Source organism: Tyto alba, unplaced genomic scaffold (assembly GCF_018691265.1).
Source record: "Tyto alba isolate M040663 unplaced genomic scaffold, T.alba_DEE_v4.0 Super-Scaffold_14, whole genome shotgun sequence".
Lineage (NCBI taxonomy): Eukaryota > Metazoa > Chordata > Aves > Strigiformes > Tytonidae > Tyto > Tyto alba.
This window is the reverse complement of record NW_024881276.1, coordinates 21028071-21050031: the sequence shown is the minus strand read 5'-3', so window position 1 is coordinate 21050031 and position 21961 is coordinate 21028071. Positions and strand designations below refer to the sequence as shown.

The 21961-nt window shown below is 44.6% G+C and overlaps 1 protein-coding gene across 1 annotated transcript in view; it reads right to left on the bottom strand.

Moving 5' to 3' along the window:
* LANCL3 (LanC like 3) overlaps nucleotides 1-15516 on the bottom strand; it is a 39013-nt gene extending 23497 nt beyond the window's left edge. The window contains exon 1 of the mRNA XM_042788903.1: nucleotides 14673-15516. Within this exon, the coding sequence (XP_042644837.1) occupies nucleotides 14673-15227 (555 nt within the window). The 5' untranslated portion in view covers nucleotides 15228-15516. The remainder of the gene's footprint in view (nucleotides 1-14672) is intronic.
* Between the last annotated feature and the right edge of the window lie 6445 nt (nucleotides 15517-21961).

The window sequence follows — 21961 nt, the reverse complement described above, 5'->3', positions numbered from 1 at the left end:
TGCCATGCAGTAACAGTTTCTTTCCATGCTTACACTTTCGGCAACAAAAAGTGACTTTAGAGCCTGGGGTTTGGGGAATTTCCCTCCAGGCCCTGCTCTGAAGAAGATTTGCGTGTTTTATATATGGGATTTCAATCAGAGCTACAATAAGAGACTTGCTCTAGCCATCAGCACTCATGGCTTAGAGGCATCGGCTTAAATTCTTGCACTGTGTCAGAAAAAGAAAAGATGTGAATCTGAATTACCAGGTTAGTGATGAAATCTCAAGGTTATTGCATATAAAAAGAAAGAGACTGTGACCCCCACTTGGACTGTAATTTGCTCAGAGCCCAATTTGGTCTTAAAACATGTAAGGGTGATAAGAGGTGAACATATTCTGCCCTTGCTAGTGGGAAAAGACATGACGCCTGGCTTGCTTTTGCTCCACAGCAGGCCAGACCCTGCCTGGAGCTCTGTGAGAAGAGCACCTAGAGCAATCTGGGAGAGACAGCAACAGGGAGAGAGCACCTATGTGGGATGAGCTCCCCAGCCGCAGCTTTACAGCCTCCTTTGGAGGAGGTGGAGATGAGTTGCAGCAGGTGAGATGGAGTGCAAACTGCTACTGCTGTGGAAAGGCAACTGGAAGGAGTTGCATAAACACCGTAGAGAAAAGAGCTCTATAAATCTGTACCAGAGTGCCGTGGATCATGAGTGATGCAGCCACTTTGGTGTGGTTTATGTGCTCCACAACGCGGCACTCTCAGGATTTGCATGCCTACCAAAACATGCCTGGAAGACTTCAAGAGCATAAACCAGGTACCTTGGGCATTTAGGCATATCCAGCTTTAGTCACCAGCAGGGAAAATTTTGACTACAAAACTTTTGGGTCTTAGCATCCAGAGTGGGTTTTAGGTAATGTAAAGGCCAGAATAATCATAGAGAATGAATCCATAGTATCTCTGTTGGATGGTAGAGCTGTGTAAGCAGTCCAAAATTTCACTGACCTTCTGGATGTCATGCTGTGTTAATCTCTATCAGGACTAGTTATGACTTTTCGTTTATATTAACTATTCATTCCCATGCAGAATAAATGCAAAGAAACATAATGTTAATTTACATTAAGGTAGGCGTAGAACTCTGATGTGCTATCATTTTACATTCAGATGTACAAGCAGTGATGCAGCACGTGCGCAGACAAAATGCGAACACTCACGTGAACTGAGTACATGAGTAACTCAGGCTCTGTCATGTTCAGCTTGAAACTCAGCTTCTTCCTAGAGGATAAGTATTAAAGATAACTCTCCCCAGATACATGTGGGGGACATTTGTACTGCTAAAAATAAACCTTGTTTCTGCTCATTTTTTAATCTCTTGAGCTGCTTTCATACTTTCCCTCTGCCAGTGTACGGTATTTGGCATTTGTCTCAGTTTAAAAGCCAAAGCATTTCTTATCCAATGAGCTGCCTCTTCTGGATTATTAATGAAGATAATAAATAAGGCTGGTTCCTACATCAGTCCTTTATTAGTAGTTATGATTAGTTTTGCTTGTGGTCTTTCAGCCAATTCCAAATCCATAATGTCCCCATCCAAGCCAGCATGAATTGAGTTTTCAAGGAAGATTATCTCTGACACTGCATCAAAAACCCTATTCAAATGTAAACAGGGTATTGGCTACTGCATTTTCATCAGCCACTAATTTTGTAATGCTGTTATTTACAACAAGTGATCTTGTTTGTCTTGCAAGACTTCTTTATTCTTCTAAGTCATGCTGCTTGATATGTGTAGTTCTATTATGCAGATATTTATGAGGCATGTGATATCTAGAAGTATGTCTAAATATTTGCTGTGGAGGAACAATCTGGCTACCTGCAAAATTAGTTAAATGAGGTAAACGACCCAACAGCATAATTCACGGGCTAACAGAAGCACAAATTAGTCACTTTGAAGTAGCACCAGCACTGCTTTCAAGCAAAGGTAATTCTAGAGAACTCCATGCTGGCATCCTGCCACTTTGAGTGATGATCTGCGATTTGTGCCATGCCAATAAGCCACTGAACAGAAATATCAACTTAAGCTACAAGAATAATGCTGACAATGTAATGCAGAAAAAACAGATGAAGGTGATTGAGTCCTCTGAGTCATCTGAATTTTACCATACTCTTAGACTATGGTAGCAGTCTGTTGTAGTAAAAACCCTGATGATCTGTATGTGGCTCCCAGATCCTCCCAGGCACATCGACAAAGAAAGCTCTGAAGCAAAAGACAGTAACAAAAGAGTTTCCAGTGGCATACAGAGCTGTTAGCATTGCCTGGAAATACGCCCACAACTCCAAATACAATTCAAGTCATACTTCAGATACAGACAGTCACTTCTAATTCAATACTGCCACATTTCAAGGGCAGAGTAAGAGTCATGGGATTAATCTGAGGAACTGTGGGATACTGCGCTCTTTAAAATGCAGCTTACTTGGCAAATAACAGGATCACCATCTGTACTATTGTCCTGGTTAAAAGACTGACATTCGGTACTATAATAAAATTAGGAAAGTGTTATCAATCTTCCCTTTGCACTACTTATTCTCAGTTGTGACTGTGCATAAACCAAGCATGCTTTGGGAAAAAGAGACTGCTGTGCCAGAAGGAGCAGTTCAGATTAAAGGAGTTCAAACCTCACACAGAAAGGAGGAAGTGGACTAAGAGCTGTGAGACAAATCACACCATCACCACCACCAATAATAAAGAAAGATTCACTGCACTTAGACATTACCTTACATTTGAAGATCTCAAAGTGCTGTATAGTTAACTAACAGGAATTACTATTATCTCACGCTACAGATTACACTGTGTTGTCACTGCCCTGGGAGCACTCGATGCCATGCTTCGCTTTTGCTGGGTTTGTCATTTTACACACCTGTTCTCAGCAGCCCCACAGGAGGGACTGTGCAAAGTGAGACAGGAGGGCCCAGCCGGCTATTTCTAGACCTATGGATGACAAAATGTGTTTTCCAAGTCAAGCCTGTTAAGTCAAACTACATGTATTTAAAATTTTTTGCCAGATGCCTTTCCCACCTATTCTGTCTGCTTAATATTCTGATGTTCTTGGAGTAAAGCAGCTTCACTTCAAGGGCCCAGAAGGACATGGAAGTCCTCTGATGTCTGTCTTGCAAAATTTGAAAAGGATCCCATAAAAGAAAAACAAAAGAGAAGAATCACCTTGATAGCCCCCTATCTGAGGGGTGTCCTGGCTATCTGCAGACACCAGGAAGAATGTTCTATCACCCCTGGCCCGTAAGTCAGTTTTCAGAAAAAGGTTTTGTCTTCTTCCCCCGATGCATCCTTGGCTCTGCACACATAATGTAGGGCAGGGAACTCCTCCCCTCCGCCACTGACAAAGAGCAATCTAAGGCATTTGACTAATATAGGTGCTTAGGAAATAATCTTCCCATACCTTAGGGGGACAGGTACTTTTAGGGTATTTCTTGTCTTCCTTTAACTGTGGGGCACGGTCCACATCTTACAATCATCCAGACATTTTCACTAACAGATGTTCAGTGCTGCAGGGGTGCAAGATACTGAGAAGCTCTTGGGCTACAGCACACTCTCAGACTGCTCAGATCTGGAACCTTCCCAGTTATCGGCAAGAGCCACAAACAATTTTGTCAACCTTAATCCTTGGCTACTGGGGGAAGATTTTGCCCTTCCCTGACACAGCAAAGATTGACAAGGAGGGATGCAACTGGTGTTTAAGGCTCTGTGGCAGAGGATGGCACTGAATGGCTCCTTTTGACATTTGTGAACTTCAGGCTCTTCCCTGCTTGCAACTGCAGAGGAAAAAAAGTGCAATCCTTTGCCCATCCAAGATACTAGGGGAACTTAGAGGAGGTGGAATAGCACTGTGAGTCTGCTTTTGAGGCAAACGGAGCAGGAATACCTGCAATTTACAGGAGTCATATTTTTTTTTCTGGCCCTCCACGGATGCTTTCCACGTATTCACTCAGCAATTGTTCAGCCTGGAGAAGGTTCAGGAGAGATTTTGTCAACTTGTATAAACACCTGATGGGAGAGAGTAGAGAAGACAGAGCCAGGTTCTTCTCAGCAGTGCCCAGTGACATTAAAAACTACTTAAATAGAAACAGAAAGCTTTTTTACTGTGAGGGTGACCAAAGAGAGGAACAGGTTGCCCAGGGAGGTCATAGAGTGGAGATATTCAAAACCAAGTGGACACAGCCCTGAGCAACCTGCTCTTGTGGACTCTGCTCTGAACAGAGGGCTGGACCAGATGATCTCCAGAGGTGCCTTCCAGCCTTGGCCATACTTTGACTCTGCGATGGAGACAAATCCACAAGTAAGTGACTATGTGGACAGATGGTGTGGATTTTACTCCTTTTGATTCAACTCTGATAGACTCAGCTTACCTGTGTGGTTTTTTAAAACAATTGTCTCACAATTTGTTTTATCAAAATAAGCTAGCAGTCTCACAGTGCTTAAAGAACTAAACCAGAATAGTACAAATGCATTTATACTGTAACCCTGTCTACATTTTGTCTTCTGGATGTGTAGCAGTTATATATGCATTATTCCCAGGTATTTTTGCTGGCATAATAAAAAATGTTTATGTACAAAAAGGGCAGCCTGGCATAAGAAAGCTCATGATTGATTCAGCTCTGCAAGACCAAGAACAAACAAATCAATATTTATTTAAAGAGCCTGAAGTTTGTTTTGCTGTTCTACTACTAAGGATTTTCCCTGAGTTCATATTTGACCAACTTATGTCTGATCAAATTTAAACAGCTACATGTGGAATGTGTATCTTGAGGTCCCTTGCTATTATAACCATGATTTTGACTAACTAATCACTGGCTTAGCCTTAGAAAGCTACATCAATTAAGTATAACATTAGCCATTTCACAGATGGAAAGTAGAAATATCTAGAGATCAGGAGTTAGCTTTACGAAGGGATGAAGAACCTTAACGAAAAAGGCACACTCAAAGTCCTATGAACACCTGTGGCAAGGCTGATGCTTCCAACCCCTGCCTGTGGTATTACTTTACTGCAAGACAATCTTTGCTTTTGTTAGGACAGTTCCAGTAAGCCAAAAAAAAACACATTTGGTGATGCTGGATGAAGCTGTAAGAAACTTCCATAAAAATAAAAACACAGATTTGCATTGACTCATGTTGCTGGTGAATCCAAGAATATATAAAATGGCCCTCACTGAAGATGACAGAACTAGGGAGAGAGACAATGATGAGCTTTATCTTTACATTAGCAACAAAAGTGAATCACAAGAATATACTAAGTTTAACCTCCAGACACTTCTCCATATTTCATTTATTCCTTGATTTCTAATGGGGACAAAATAATTGACTTAATACGGTCCTCCCAAATATATTGTTCCAACTATATGTCCACAAAGGAATTCGTATCACTTCACAATGTCCCCTGAATATATAATGGCACATCTGGTGTTACAACATAGAATAACATATTCCCAGTTTTAATCAGAGAACAAAGGAAAGGAGATTCTCTAGTTGGCATTAATGAAACAAAGTTCCTCCAGTGGAAGGAGCTTCTCATTTTGCCTATCACAGCACAGCTTCTGTGGTTCAATGATTCCCTGTCTTTACATGACCCCTACCTACTTCACTCGTTCGGGGGCTTTTCCTAATGAATACCTGTCCGTGTAGTACCAGCCCATTAAACAACTGCTGGGTAACAGCAGGTCATGAGCTGGATGTGAGCCAGCGTGACACTGGTGTGAGATGCAAGTGCCTTACCGAGCTGTATAAATAGAAACATGACCTGGAAGAAACACAAAGTTATCTCTCTGCTCAGTTAGAAAGGACTGTGCCAGAACCACGCATCCAACTTCTGGCACTCTTCAGGAAAGGCTGGAGGGAGTCTGGCAGAGTGCAATGGGAATGACTAGAGGTGTAGAAAACATGACACACATGGGAAGATTGGAAAGATTAGGATTGTTTATTTAGAGAAGAAAAGATTAAGGGTAGAAATTAAAACAATCTTGAAATACATGAAGAGCTTCTGTAACCAGGAACAGAACTTCCCACTATTTCTCAATGGACTGGACAAGGAATATCAGGCTTAAACTACAGCAAGATTCAGAGTAGTCATTAGGCTAGTCTTTCTAGCAGGGAAGCTAACAAAACAGCATCTCAGGCAGCCAAGTCAAACTACATATCTTCCATTACTGGGGAGGTATGAAGAGCATGTTAGAGAGGCTGCCAGGGATGGCACAGGCACAGGTACGCCTGCCTGGGGGCTAGATGACACCCTGAACTACCTTGCAAGGTCTCTACCATTTCTTCAATTCTGGAAGCGATATCATTTGGTTGTCAGGACTGAGCAGACAAACTGCAGAACACTGACAGTATGGAATATGCAATATCCACTGTTTTCCGATTCTACACTGAGCCACCAGTGGAGAGCTGCTTTGATCTGTGCTGCTTCTAGCCCCGTGCCCACACACTTCAAAAAGCAGTTTCCATTTCCTTGATGCTGAAATCTAAATTTGACCAGCACATCCCCAACTTATAAACCTCAATTATATTAACGTTGTACCAATGAGGGAATAGAACTATTCTGTGAAGAAAAAGATTAGCCACACAAAGTAACTAAACGCCTTGGACAGCTAGAAGGCGTATCTATCTGTCACATTTTTTCCCCCTTGGTCATTCAGTGCTATCTGACATCCATTCCATCTCACTCATGATCCACTGTTCTTCAACAAGAGACATCAATCCATTAAAATAAGGAATTCAGAAATGCTGTTATGCTGCAAAAATAGATTTACGGTTCTGTTCTCAGACATCAAAATGTACCAAGCTGAGAAACACCAAATGACTCAGCAACAGCTTGGATTGCTATTAAGATACTTCTTGATCATGTTTGCCTAAAATGAAATAGCTATTTCAATTATTTTGCCTTGCTACTCCTAGAAAAATTAATCAGCTCACTATCACTTTAAAATAATCCTACAACATAGATAAGAAATAATTGGTTTTGACATGGTATTTTCATTGAGCTCTGTTGTAATGGAGTGGACAGGAGGTCACACAACATCACTCGGCACTTAATCTCATGCTTGTCAATAGTCAAAGAACTGCATGACAGACACAAACACAGAGCCATTCTGACAGACTCTTATCAAAAAATGGTGACCTGATTGCATATATTGAATTCTGATTTTTTAAAAAGGGGGTGGAATAGAGAAGTTGGCTGACAAACAAAACTCCCACTTACAGCAAATGCCTTACATCACGTTGTGACAGGATGCTCCCACCACAGCAGGCTGGGACCACGGGACTAACCCATTTTAATTGCCTCCCTGATCCTCTCTACAGAGCTTGTCCACTGCTTGGGGGTGAGGCTGAAGACAGCAGTTTACCAGATGAGTAGACTGCCCTGCAGTCTTTACACAGCCTGTCGACAGGGTGGTAGGTTGATTTTAACACTGTCCAGCTGAATTAACAGAGAGAGAAGCAGGGTCTATTCATTTAATGGAGGAGAAAGTAAAGAGGAAGGTTTCTATATTTAAGCCCTGCTAGTTGTGCTGCATAGCTGTGCTGCGATTTATGTACAAGTCTAATGTTTTAATGATGTGTATTAAATGACTACGGAGAAACGTGAGGCTTAATTTTATTCCTCCATTTCAGTGCTGTAAAAGGCTGAGGATGTTATGCTTTCATTGGTAACTGTTAGCCTCGTGCTCTTTTCTTCCTCTCAGAAGCAGGTCAGTCTTTCACATTTCTGCTTCTTCAGCCAGGTACCAAAGTAAGGTTTACTAACAGCATTACTGTTTAGGTTACGTACTAGTTTATAGTATTATATGCATGTAATAGGAAAATGTCAGTGTCAGAAGTAGTACAGCAGTGTTAATGAAAATGCCCTTTTTTGCTTCCAGACATAAAGTAGTTAACTCAGTTATTCCTTAAAGAAAATATGGAATATAAGACATAATGTTGTGCTCTGAATTTGTAAGCACTGAATGTGATGACAGCTATTTTTGTAAGTGTATGAGCCTGTGCAAAGAGAATATGGTGACAGAAGAGTGACAAACAAAAACAGTAATTTTCCTCAACAAAATGTAGTTTATTCCTCTGCTCATTCCCTAACATGTTTTCTCCCTGTCTCTACTCTTCTGTTGAACTTTTATCTTCTAAATCAGGTACATTAGCCATCAGATCCACACCAGCTTGCCAGGGAGCCCAATTTTCATTTTAAATCTCCTCTGTTCTAGGGTCGGTGTTATTTCTTGCCTTTTCCCCTTCACCTTTGAATTCTGCTACCTCTCTGCAGCTTTCCATTTTTATATTTTTGCTCGTAACTTATCCTTTTGCTTTTTTATCATTTTCTTTATTGGCTCTTTCTTTCTCCTCTCTGTTCAGCCTTTGTCAAAAGTCTTTTTTACCCATGCCTGCCTGCTTCTCTGCCTCCACACACTCCTATGTATTTGGATGTTCTACACATGTCATCCAGTGTTAACTGCGAGTTAACTGTGGCTTTTGGTCCTTTGTGAGAACCATGCCAAAAAATCACTATTAGCTTTTGTAATGGAGGAAAACATAAATGTCAAATATAGCTATCTGTAGAAACACAGTATTTTAATAAAGTTATTTGACATATGTATAAAATACAACCTACAAAAATCTGAAAACCCAAGGCAACAGGTATTCAATAAACTTCCTGCACTGTGCCACCCAACTGACCACAAGTAACTAATTCTGTGAAGAACAGCAGCTTCCACCCAAGCCCTGCACCTCCCTGCTGGGGAGATCCCCCACTTCCAACGCTTTGACTGCTCCAGATGCTTCCAGAGATTCACGTCACCAGATACACTCCACAGGCCCAAAGAACTGCTCAGCACCTTTTCCACAAAAACGCCCTCGTTCCGACTCCTGCAATTTGTTCCGCAGATCTCATCTTCAGGCCAGAGGCTGCACACCCTGCTCTGCAGAGGACAAAGACATTGCGTTCAACACCTCTGCTTCGAGCGGGCTAAGGAGCGGTACTGACAAACTCCAAAGGGTGACCTGAAAGTTCTCCATGGTGACGATGAGGAAGATGACTGAACTGACAATGTTTAAGAGTTAACTTCCAGTATGTGAAACTTTAAGGAGTTAGAAGGATGGGAAAGTAGAGATCTATTCTGCATACAAGAGATGCCTCTGGATATTTTTTTTATAACGGATATTATAACAACAGTATTACTGCTTGGGCTGCTTTTTGATAAAAAAGATGCTGTTGCATACGCAAACATTCTTCCAACAGCACAAAGCAGTACAGAGATACGACACTGCTTTTGTACAAAATTGTCTTTTTAGAAGCCGATGGCAGATTAATACCACTCTTCAGCTATAAGCAGCTGAAATCTGTATTTCTGCAACAGAATATATAATGTATGTAGCTAAACTTGTGTCAATCAAACCTCCAATCCTGGCAGGATCCATACTAATCTCTGTACTACAGTGCTTTTTTACTGGTTGTTAAACAATACAACTGAAATTCAACATTTTCAACCCCAAATTTTCTACTTTAACTCTACAACTGGATATTCAGTGTCTACTGTGTTGAACTGAATCCTGAAGGCCATTATCAAGACGTCCCCATCACAGAATCTGAAGACTGCTTAAAATAAAAAAGGATTCATGTTGCCCTGCTGAAGAAAAGCAGAAGAATTCTGAAATGTAGACTCAAACTATTTCAGAACACTTTCTCAAAAAATCCAGATGCAAATAATTCCCTTTGTTTCACTGTTCATTTTAGAAAACTCCTATTTTCAACTCCCAGTTTAAATTCTTCAATTTTAGCAAATTAATGCAAAATCTAGTCCCACTGTGTGGTTTGGGAAACCATGGCTAGAAGAAAGTATATTTAAAAGGGGCAGGCTAGGATCAAAAGCTTTTTATCTTTACTGTTATCTCATTTTAATCCTCTATGGCAAAAAAAAACCGACATCCTGGCTGTGTAGTGGCCTGTGTAAAATGAAATAATGAAATCAGTACAGCTCCAGCTAGCACCACGATATTTGACATTTCAAACACCACCACGTTTCAGATAAACTGGCAAGTTCTTCCACAGAGAGAAAGGACTTTTAGCAGACATACAGAAGGAATGAAATCTCACCTCAAAGGACAACCATTCCCTTTCAGGCACAAGTGAGAGTAAAAGCCTAACATGGGGATTCTGCGCTACAGCACTTGGAGGTGCATCTCTTCTGTGGGTATTGTGCAGATGTCCCTTTCTAAGATCAGCCCATTGAGGGTATTTTATAAACAATATGTTTGGCATTAATACATTTACACTTCACTTTAAAGAGTTGCAAATGAACACGTTCTAGGCGTCATTCAGGAAGTTCCTTCCTTTTATACTTCCTAAATTTTTTTCTAAGAGATTGAAAAAAAAAAAAAAAACCAAATGTGGAGCAAAGTAACCTACAATAGTCTTTAAACACCAGCTGGAGGAAAGACTCCAAGGAACAAGTAATATCACCTATAGTTGTCTGAGGAGTTGAAAGAAAATAATGTTCATTCACCTGTATCTTCTCTCTCAGAAGATTATGAAATATACTGTCTGGACCTGTCAGGTCCCATGCTCCGCACATCACTGTTCCACTGCCTTCTAAAGCCAGTCCTGCCTCGCACTTGCCTTGCTGCGGCACCCAGATCCCAGACATCACACAGCAGTGCTATTTCTGTTTTCCACGTACCAGGTGAAGTTGGTCAGCTTGATTTGCAATCTTGTGAGGACCAAGAGAAAAGAGGCTCCGGTGATGGACAGCAGCCAGGGAAAGTATCGTTTTCAAGAAGGGCACTACACTCACCAGAGTCCTGCCAGAAAGACCACTGCCCTTTCTGGGCATCCCACAACAGAGTAACATCAGAATTGCTCCCTCCCTGTGATGGGACAGCAACCTCAGAAACACACAGCAAATCATGACATCGCATTTGTTGGAAAAGGAAATTGAGACGCCCTGAGAGAACTGGTTTGGCCGTGTTGCTGGCATAGTGTGCTGGTTCAGCTTGGCACCACCGCAACTGCAGGCCAGGGTCACTTACGGTGTCACCAATGTCTTTCAAAACCACAGTCTCTAATGAAACCACAGCATCAGGCAGTCACGCAAGATGCTGGCCTGCCTCATGCGTGGTACGCTGCTATCCATCGCTGTCTTTGCTGCTGCAACCCAGAGCTAGTGGAGGTCAGTCAAGTCCATCGGTTCAGTCAGTTACTAAAAGAAAACCTGAGCTGTGCTAGGAGGCAGCAGCATCTTAGCAGATGGCGATGCAAGAAGCCACTTGAACTTCTATACCTTTTCCTCTGTCATCTGACAGTTACATTGCCAGAAGGAAGTGCAACTACTGAGACACACCATGCTCCATCAACCATGAAATGGGACAGAAACATCACTGAGAAAAAATGAGGAGAGGATAAAATACCTTCTGAACGGGGGAATGGGACCACCATTTTCATGGTATCTTATTACTGTTTGCACAAGCAAATAGAGACCGAGAGAAGAGAATTAAAAGCAGGACTGGCAGATTTCCCCAAGAGCACATAATAAACCAGCACTACAAGCATCAGAAAAAGAGGTACCCAGAGAAGACAGAACAGAAACAAAAATTTTGCTGACACTGAAAACACTGCAGTTAAGGACAGCTACAGTACATGCACCTTATCTATATGTACCTTATACAAATGGCACATTGTTTCTGCCAAAACAATATTTTACCCATCTCTGCCTGGGAAACACCAACTACAGTGTAATGGAAACTAAAGAAAGGATGAAAACAAACATCTTTTCTAATGCATAGTGCATCATGAAAGCCAGATCCTGTTAAGCCTTGACTGTTGAAGTTATCCTTACTGATGCAAAAACTCTCAATTAATTCATCAGGGGAAAATGCTGCATTAGCCTAAAACTCTGAACACCAGCTGAACGCGAATGCCCTCTTCACATGAGGTCAATGTCATTCAACAGGCTGGATGCTTCAGGACAGTCCATTAACTTTCTGAAGAAGATGTGAAGCTTTAAAACACGGAGACTCTTTAGCAAGAAACTGAAGCATGAGGGCACAGCAGATGAGCTAAATTGGTGTTTACTGAAATAAAGCAGTCTCCTTCCTCCCCTGCCCGGGAAAGACAAAACCCAAACCCACAACATAAATCGTAAAATTTGCTCAAAAAGCCTTTCTTCAAGGGCAAACAATGTGTTGTATATAGGCCACCACTCGACTGCTTCAGAGGAAAAAACAACCATATGGGCAGCAGTGGCTCTATTTCAATGTAAGGAATGGATTTCACTTTGTGCTGGAAATGTTTGCACAGTGTCCTCAAAAAAACAGAACGTGGGAAACAAGAAAACATGCTGCAATGAGCCATGTGAGACTGTGCACAATCAAATTACAGGAGGTAGCATTTTCCAGTGGTTCGAATCACAAGACATTGCTTCTATTCTGGGATGTACCTGGCTTACCGTTTGACCTTGGGTAATAAATGACATGCACTCTCCCTGGGCATCCCCTTCTTCATTTGTAAAAAGATGCTGGGTCTGGTCTGGTAATGTAGTAATTAAAATAATTCTGATAAATGCTCTCATCCTAATACAAAGGACCCAAATTTTGCTCAAGCGTGAGTACACATAAACTAGAAATCATCATTTTCCTCATTAAGGAGCAAAATATTTTAATTAAAAGTTTTAATTTTTGTTAAAATTTAAAAATAAAGTTGGTTTTATTAATACTTAACAGTTTAGGTTATTTTATTTCTTGCACTATACGTCTAAAATTACGGTGTGGTGACAGAATAAATAATACTGTGGAAGGACGTTAGCTTACCAATTAAAACATCAGCAAGGGGACACGGAGTATGTTTTATTGGCAAAATACACCCATCTCTGACTGTACTTAACCCACCTGCTAAATGAATTCCACAGTAAGTGCACACCAGTGCTCATCTGTGGGGATGTTTAACTCTTTACAGCTGCGTAAAGTTTAATTTTTCAGCAAGCAAGCAGAGAGCAGAGCTTTCCCCTTCCTCACACTGCCTGTCAGAGGTGGTTGTGCCTACTCTCCAAACTGTTCAGCAATTGCTCTCAAGGATGTAAAACAAACAGATGAAGGAATTAACGAAGCAGTAGAGTCCAGGGTGCCACCTCATTCAGCTGGTACAACACAACACCATCATAAGCACTGACAGGGGTACTAGACACACTCCCCCAGTGCAAACTGAACTAACAGCTTATTCCTCTTCAAGGAACCATCTCCTCAGGCTGGCACCGCTGCATGTAGGATTGAGACGCCTCTATAAAACTTTCCTCTCACAGAAAATGCCGTCACAATTAAAACTTTGGTTATGTTATGGTTAAAAATAACCATTTTTATGGTTATGCTTGTCTGACGATCCCACACAAAGAAACAGCACATACGGTATGCTACTTTAAAAGCTTAGTGCTGTTAGAATTTTTGTTCAAGGCAATCAAAACATTCAACTGACTTGACATTCTTCTTGCCTTCTCTGGATGCCCTGGAGACTCCCGAGTCCTCCATTAAATGAACTTCCCTGGACTCTGATTGCAGTGACTGGTATTGGATGGGGCAGATCCTCTTGTTTTTACATTTATTTACTTATAATAGTTGCTTCCTCTCCCAGGAGGAAAGAAAGCATATGAACTTGCAAATCAGTGATTAACAGAGGAAACACAGATTGGAGCTGACAAGAGGACTGGAACCAAAGCCTAACAAATGCCTGCTCAGATACCAGACTGACCACTTAGTAGCAACCACCACAGCAAACAAAATCAGTTGCGTTATTATGCTGTAGTGAGCGGAAGCTCTGAATCGTTAGCACCGACGATGACAATATCCTAGGGTGAAGTCCCAACTACTGAAACCAACAGCACGTTGAACCACAATCACACTTCATGCTTCCAGAGAAAACAAAACAAAACAAAAAAACAAAAAAAAAACCAAAAAACCCCCACACAAACACTAAACCAAACAGCTCTCATTCATGAAAAGAAACAAAATACAGGGCCAGATTTCCAAAAGACTCCTAGCTGCTGTACGCTGGGGTTAGTAAAACCAAGCGCCTCTGAAAATCTGGCTCCTTGCTTGCAAATTATAGCACAGCACCACTTCTTATTACAGGGTTCCTTACTCTGTTTAACCCAACACTACTCCATTTCTTAGCCAGCTTATTTTAAGGAAACATTCTTGAAAAGCCCGGGGTGGCTCCTGCCAAACGATTCTCCACCCGGCAACCCAGAGCCGATGCGCCGGGCCCCCGCCGCGGGAGCGCACCCCGCACGCCCCGGGTCCCCGCTCCCCCCCGCCAAAGACGCACCGTTTATTTTAGGGGGGGGACCGCTGCGGAGAAACAGCGACTAGAGAAAGTCGTGTGTGCTATGTGTGTGTGTCCCCTCCTCCCCCCGGGGCTTTTCCTGAAGCGTGGCCCCAAAGCGCAAGCTGGGAAAGGCGTTTGTTTTGTTTTGTTTTGTTGTTTTTTTTCCCCCCGTTTATTTTTTACTTTTGGTGGCAGCCCCGGTGCATACCCCTCCACCGCGGAACAGCGGCGAGGGCACAGCCCCGCCTCGGCGGCGGGACGCCGAGGGTGCCACAGCCCAGCTCCCCGGGGGGACCCTCTCCCCGCCCCGGGGCCGCCCCGCCGCCCCCCTTACCTCCATGCCCAGCCGCTGCTTCAGCACCAGCGCGGCGCACAGGTAGCCGGCGCGGCCGACGAAGAGCTCGTCGGAGCCGCACTCGAGGAAGGAGAGCGGGGCGCAGACCTCGCTCAGCTCCCGGAACTTGCCCAGCGGCCGGGCGAAGTCCGGCAGCCCCAGGGCGCGGTAGACCAGCGCCGCCACCGCGTACACCCCGGCGCCGCCCAGCAGGAAAGCGGCGCGGGTGTCGGCGTCGGCCTCGCCGCCGCCCTCCTGGTAGCGCAGGCAGGCGTCCACGACGCGGCGGGCCGCCCGCAGGTAGGCCTCCCGCGACGGCGCGAAGAGCGGGCACTGCGCGACGTGGTAGAGCATGTAGGCCACGCCGGCCGCGCCGCCGTACAGCCCGCCGGGGCAGCCGCCGGGGCCGCCCAGGGGCGGCAGCTCCCGTAGGATCCGCTCGATGGTGGCCGTCACCAGCGGCACCGCCGCCGCCTCCCTGTCCGGCGCCGCCGCCGCCGCCGGGCTGCCCGGGTAGTCATCGAAGCGGTTGGCGAAGCAGCGCTGGCTCTCCATAGCCCCCCCCCCCCTCCCGCCGGCGCGGCGAGCTGCGCAGCGGGAGGGAGCTACCGGGGGAGGGGGCGGAGGGAGCGCGGAGGAGGCGGGAGGGGGGGGGAGGGGGCGCCCCCACAGCCGCCCGCCGGCTGCACTGGGGATGGGGGGGGGGCGGGGAAGGTTGGCGGTGGCGGAACCCCCTGAGGGGCGGCGGGCGAGGCGGCCGCTGCCGAACGGCCGGCAGCGGGTCGGGGGACGGGAGCGGCCGGTCGCTTCGCCCCGGCGGTGCCGGGGACGGGTCTGTCACAGGGCGGCCGCCGCCTTCCCCACCCCGGGGCGGGGCGGACGCCGCCCCACCGGCGCTTGGGCAGCGCTTGAGCGTCCGCTGAGCTGTGCGAGGGCTGGGTCTGACTGACCCGGGTTTCCCTCAGAGCTGAGCCGAGGCCATGGCGGGGACACACACACACACACACACACACAGACACGCCGGCTCGGTGCTGGTGTCCGGCTCGTCCTGCCAGGGAGCCCCGTCCTCCCCACCTCGAAGGCGCTGCTGCTCCTTTGTCCGACCCGTCTGCAGATCCCCGAGGGAAAGGGGGTTTGCGGGGTTTGTCACCCTCGCCCGCCCCGCTGGCTCAGGGGCGAGCGCCGGCTCTGCGGGAGATGTCCAGGGGCGGGCAGGGCGGCCAGAGGGCTGCTGAGCTGTTCCTGGCTGTGGGACAGCCCCTCGGGGGCTGCTGCCGCCAAAGCTGGAGGATGGAGCCAAATCCAAACGAGGGCAGCCCCAGGCCAGTTGACATGGAAAGCTAAGCCAGTCCCCGGCAGACCAGCAATGGCACAAGGCCATTTTTGGCCCCTGTCCGTCATGCATGCGCCAAGCAGAGTTTATGAGGAACAGAAAATTTAGGCCACTGAATAGATTCCTAGTCAAAGGGGAAGGGGGAAAAAAAAAAAAAAAAAAAAAAAAAGGAAAATCCTTGAAGCGTATACTAAGAGCAACTCTTACGTGATACAAATACAGTTGTCACATCTTCCCCTGACGATGTGAACTTATGCAGCATAAGTGAATTTATCATCAGTCATCCATGATTTAAGGTCACCTGGTGGTCTCTGGTACTTTCTCTGGAGATACAGCCTCTGTAATTGAGGGCCTCCCCAAGGAAGGTGGAAGGAGCTGCCTGCTGGAGGCTCCAGCCTGTAGCTGGCAGCTGGAACAGCAGTAACAAGAGCCAAGGCACTGTCCTTTGGACGTTGAAAGACATTTCTAGAGTTGTGTCTGGCTTCTCTGCTTCGTGCTGGCTGCTTGTTTCAGCACTCTCCCTGTCTCTCCCTCAAAGCACCATCAACTCTGTGCAGTGCCTCACTTGCACTTTCACACCCACTTTTCATTTCAACTCACCTGTCCTTTTTCTTTACTTCCTTCTTTTGGGTTTCTGATCTCAGAGATGTTTGCTTCCAACCTCTGATTTTGGTTTCCACACTTTCCTTCAGTGCATTTTTGCCATGTTTATATATGTTCCAGATACTACCCACTAGTCTATGTTTGTACAGTGTCCCTTAAAGCCCCATTTACTGGCTTTTTCACAGCTGTACCATATGAGGTTTCTACCACACAGATCTTGGCAATCTAGAGCACTGAAAATGTGAAAATACCCTACCCATAGATGGGACATCCCATTCATACATTATTTTCTGTCATAACTGGCTTCTGTTGGCCCATTGGTAGGTTTCAGGGTGTAGCTAAGGATTTTCCAGCATAACTTCTGTTGGGTGTAGAGAAATGTAGTCCCTAAATGCTCTTTTAAGTGAAAATTTGGTAGTTTTGTTTTTCATTGTGACACCATTCCACATTTTGGGGATGCCTGCTTCGTCTTTTCAAAATTATTAATTTTTTTTCACCAATTAAAAGGGCTGATATTTTCCTGCAGTCTTCTGGGTGGGAGGTGTCTTGGACACGGTCTTTCTGTTGATGTGAAGGAATCCTCTCACTGGAGGTGCTTGTCTTCCTGCACTGAAAGTAACTGAGAGAGTAACCTTGGCGCAGGCACCTCTTTTGAGATCCTCAGCAAGGGCAAATGGATCTCAGCCAATTTCAGCAGCAAAGGATTTAAGAAAAATACAGACATTATAAGAAAATCAGTTGGGTTAGCAGCACTTCTATATGAGGATTAAATCAGGCTGCTACAAGAACTTTTCATAAAGGAGTCAGTAATGACATGCCAAAAAGGAACACTTTCCAAGCTCTTGGGTTTTTTTTGACAAAGTAAAGAGCGCTTAGCCACTGTAGGGTTAGCAGATGTCATACAGCAATCAAGCAAAAAATGAGGATGTCAGTTTCTGCTGTACTTCTTTTGTGTAAGAGTATTAAACCACCAAAGCCAAAAGGAGAGCTACATTAAAATTACACATGTGCTTCTTATAGCTGTAAAAAAAAAAAAAAAAAGTCTTAAACTGCTCATATTTTCATGTACAAAAGTTTCATGCTTTTAGACAGGATGTGTTCTGTATCTTTGTCACTCAGCCCAGCACAGATGCAGTCCCAATCCAAATGGAATAGAAGTGGAGGTGATTCTTAGATGTAGATCATGTGTCTCTCATCAGATCATCCTTTGAGGTTTGCTCTCCCCTTGAGTCCCAAAGTGTGGGCCCCCAGTGTATGGCTTCATGTTGAGAAGAATGTGAATTCCCCCCTCTTACCCCTGTGCACTGCTTCAGCTCCCTGGTTTCTGCTCCCTGGGCACACCATGGCTCCTCTTTGGCTCTGTAAACCTGATGTAGCAAGCTGAGGAGTGGGAAACAAATTACAGGTTATACAAGGAAAGGATATGATACTGGTGTGGTAGGTGGAGGAGGGAGCTGAAGCCTCAGAGCTGTTTCTTCTGTTCTAGCAAATCCATCATTATAGGGCATATATTCTGGAGATAAGCTTGTTGCATATTGATAAAATGTAGAATCATGGAATAATTCAGGTTGGGAGGGACCTTAGGAGTTCATCTAGTCCAGCCCATACTCAAAGTAGGGCTAACTTATTACTGATGTGCTTGTTCATGTATGCTTGTTCACTTCTACTTGTTTATTTGCGCATCCTTTCAGGGAATTCATGCCTTCTGATATTTCCAACAGAGCACAGTAGTCTGTCCTCAGTTGTAGTGCAGGGGCTCGAGGCTTATCCTAACAAATGTCTTCTGGGTTAGTCTATCATTTGTCTTGCGTACTTTTTACTGATGTAACAATTTAGTGTGCCTTCAGGATTTTTGGATACCCACGTGGTTGCTAGTTTTGTTCTTACCTGTTGTGGTTTGAGCTCAGAGGGCAACTGAGCCCATGCAGCCGCTCACTCTCCCCTTCCCTCCCACCACTGGAAAGGGGAAAATAAGCAAACGCTCAGGATTTGAGGTAAGGACAAGGAGGGATTACTCACCCATTATAGTCACAGGCAAAAGATAGACTTGTTAATGGAAGAAGAAAATAACGTAAATTTAATACAGACACTAACAACAACACTTAACAGACAGAGTAGGATGGTGAGAAGCATTATCACATCTTGAAAACCCCTTCTCCCTCCCTTCGTCCTGGGCTTAGTTCTGCTCCCAATATTTTTACCTCCTCCCCGCAGCAGTGCAGGGGGCAGGGAATGGGGGGTGCAGTCAGTGTTCCTGCTTCTTTCATCTTTGGAGGGGGGTGAAACATCTGGAACTTCTTCCCTTTGCTCCAGCATGGTTCCCCTCTCACAGGAGACAGACCTCCACAAACTTTCTCCAACCTGAGTCCCTCCCACAGGCTGCAGCCCTTCCTGAGCTGCTCCGGTGTGGGACACCCCCGCACGCTGAAATACCCCAGCACTGAAATACAGCAGCAGGGGCTGCTTCTTCCCACAGGGTCCTGGCATCCTTTGGGTGAAGCTACCTTGAGTGGCTGTGCAAGCCCCCCCCTTGAGACTGTGTATCAGCTTCTGCTCCACCATAGACCTCCATGGGTGGCAGGAGGTGGCCGCCCTGCCGTCTCACCACAGGGTACAGGGGGTCTCTGCTCTGGCACACATCCCCCCTCCTTTCTTCTTTTCTTCCACCGACCTTGGTGTTCACATAGATGTCGCAACTCCTCCTCACAACTCCAACTCCTCCTCCAAGGTCCCTTCTTAAATATGTTATCACAGAGGCGCAGCTGGTTGACTCGGCCTTGGTGCAGAGGTGGGTCTGACTTGGAGCCAGGGAAGCTTCAAGAAGCTTCTAACAGGGGGCCACTGCTGTAGCCCTCTCCCCTGCTACCAAAAACCCCACCAGTCACTCAAACCCAGGACGTTACTCAGGATTCCACATCTCTCCTGAGCTGAAGGTGAAACACTGAACTCCCATACACAGTCTGAGCTTCACTGACAGAAGTGTATTTAGTGGTGGGAACACATGAGCAGGGTTGTGCCAGAGGTTCTTCAGGCTGGCTTGAGCACACTGGCTGTTCAATTCAAAATTAGTTCCCAGCCTACCTATTAAAATCAGTCGTCAGTACCCCTCTTACTGCCCAGTGCTGCTCTTCCCTCCCCAGAGGGCTTTGCCACTGCAGGTCAGCTTTGCAGCTAGCTCCTCTCACTGCCTGTTGGGGCTTTGTCCTGGGAATCCACACTGCTAAGCGAGTGGCTCTGGGGTTTACAGGGTCATCTCTATCCCTGCCCTGTCATCGGTTCGTGTTTGGTGGACAGCTGGCCCTTGGGCATTTGGCAGAAGGGAATGAATTAGGCAGAGCTGTTTCATGTCCTCATTAGAAAAAAGTACTTGCATTCCCCATATGCTCTTCTTCTATCTTTTCTGCCATGGGTTCTTGAAGAGGAAATTATCACTGTGCGCTGCAGAGACCATGCTAGTAGCCAAAATACAGAAGAGTGTGACCGAGAGTCATACAGCAAAGGCAGCCTCAGGGATTTCGTGGCGTTGTCATTCAGTAGTGGCATCACCCCAGCAGTCTCTGGTTGCTCAGTATATTCTGGTTTCTTACCATAAGTATTCTTTTCCTTTCTCAGGCTAAGCTATCCTGTCCTGTATGAACTTCACTTACAAAAAGCTATACAAAAACTTTTGTGTTTTTTGTTCCATGATGATCAATTGACAAAGTGATATGAGGACCTCTTTTGAAAATGAAGTGCTTCTTGGCATTGCACAATGGAATCTTTTTTCTTAAGTCACCCTTAGTTGATAATACAAACAAAATTTCTGTGTGACAAAAGTGATACAAGTTTTAGTGCATGTATTGCCATTTAATCACAAGGAAAATTACACATCAGAAGATAAAGCATGTTATTTCACAAAGATTATATTAAATATTGTGTCAGATACTTAAATTATCCTACCTCATTTGAATTCTAATAGGTATAGAATGACTGCTCTTGTGCTTTTGTGCATCAGACCTACACCCTGAGACTTGCACGTATTTTTAGTTAATCAAGCTGGTCCATGAGCAGTGGAACTAATCAGGTCTGGTGTCTGACTGATTTGTTTTCTTTTTTCCATTATCACCTTCCTATTCCCAGGCCTGTCCCATGTTGGCATTTCTCACCTTGGTCACTGCATCTCAGCCATCCTCTTCCTATTTGGTGGGAAGCATCTGCCACAGATGACCTGGGGACTTGGCAGGTGCGTGGAGTTGAGTTAGAGGTGGCCCATGGTAAGAGGCTGCACTGAATTACCTTTTGCTCCAAGGGCACACTGAAGTTCTGTCCACTACTCAGCTTCATGAAACTTAGGAATTGAACAGAACTTCAGTTTCTTCGAGACTGTCTTTATTACCAAATTTAGTTTAAATTTGCCAACAGATGCAAAGTTATGGGGAAAGTGAGAAATGTCATGCACGATCATGCAAACTCTGCTTCCTTAAGAAACAAGGCTAGAAAATTTTCAGGTGTTTTTTTGGGGGGTTGTTTGGTTTGGGTTTTTTTGGTGAGGATATGCAATGAACAACTTAAAGGTTCTTGTAACAAGATACTGAAAGTGTGGGTAGAGGTACTCATCGCTTACATAATTCTGCTTACAGAATATCACATTTTTCATTTGGAGAGGTAGGCTATTTTTGGTAAGGGTTTCATAAGATAGATAAAAACATAGCAGCTGTTATGATGTCTGTGAAGGGAGTATTACATTTTTCAGTATCTCTATTGCCATTCAGCTGTTGACAAATGGCAGGGCTTTCTGCAGAGCAGGAGGTTTGAAATTCTGAGTTTCAGCTTACCTGGTAAAAATCTAACTTCAAAATATTATTACCTTGACCCTACCCTGATTTTTTTCCATAGGCATTGTTGTTCCTAGCGTTCCTTCCCTTGTCTTGGTCCTACTCAAACTATCAGGATGATGGAGCTCTTTTCTGCAGACATGTCTGTCGCAATTCACAGTTTCTTTGTCCAGCAGATTATGTCAACTTTTTTATGTTCAAGGTGATTTCTAATGAACCATGACTCCTCTTATATGCTTAGAGACCAGTAGTTCATCCGCAGTTATCTGCATGGTTCTGACATTGTCTAATGGAATAAAAAGGCAAAAAATCCCACTGTACACTCCACTGTTAATATTAAAACAAAACAGTTATTTTTGTCTTACTAATTACTCTGTCAGTACAACATATATTGTAAATTCTAGATTTCCTTAAGTGCATCTTTTCTACAATTGATGTCAGAATGATATCTGAGGTTTTAATAGTAACATTTTTGTTGGAGCTGGAATTTGGAAGCTTTTCAAAGTACGAGAACAAAGATCAATATCTGAAATCAAGTA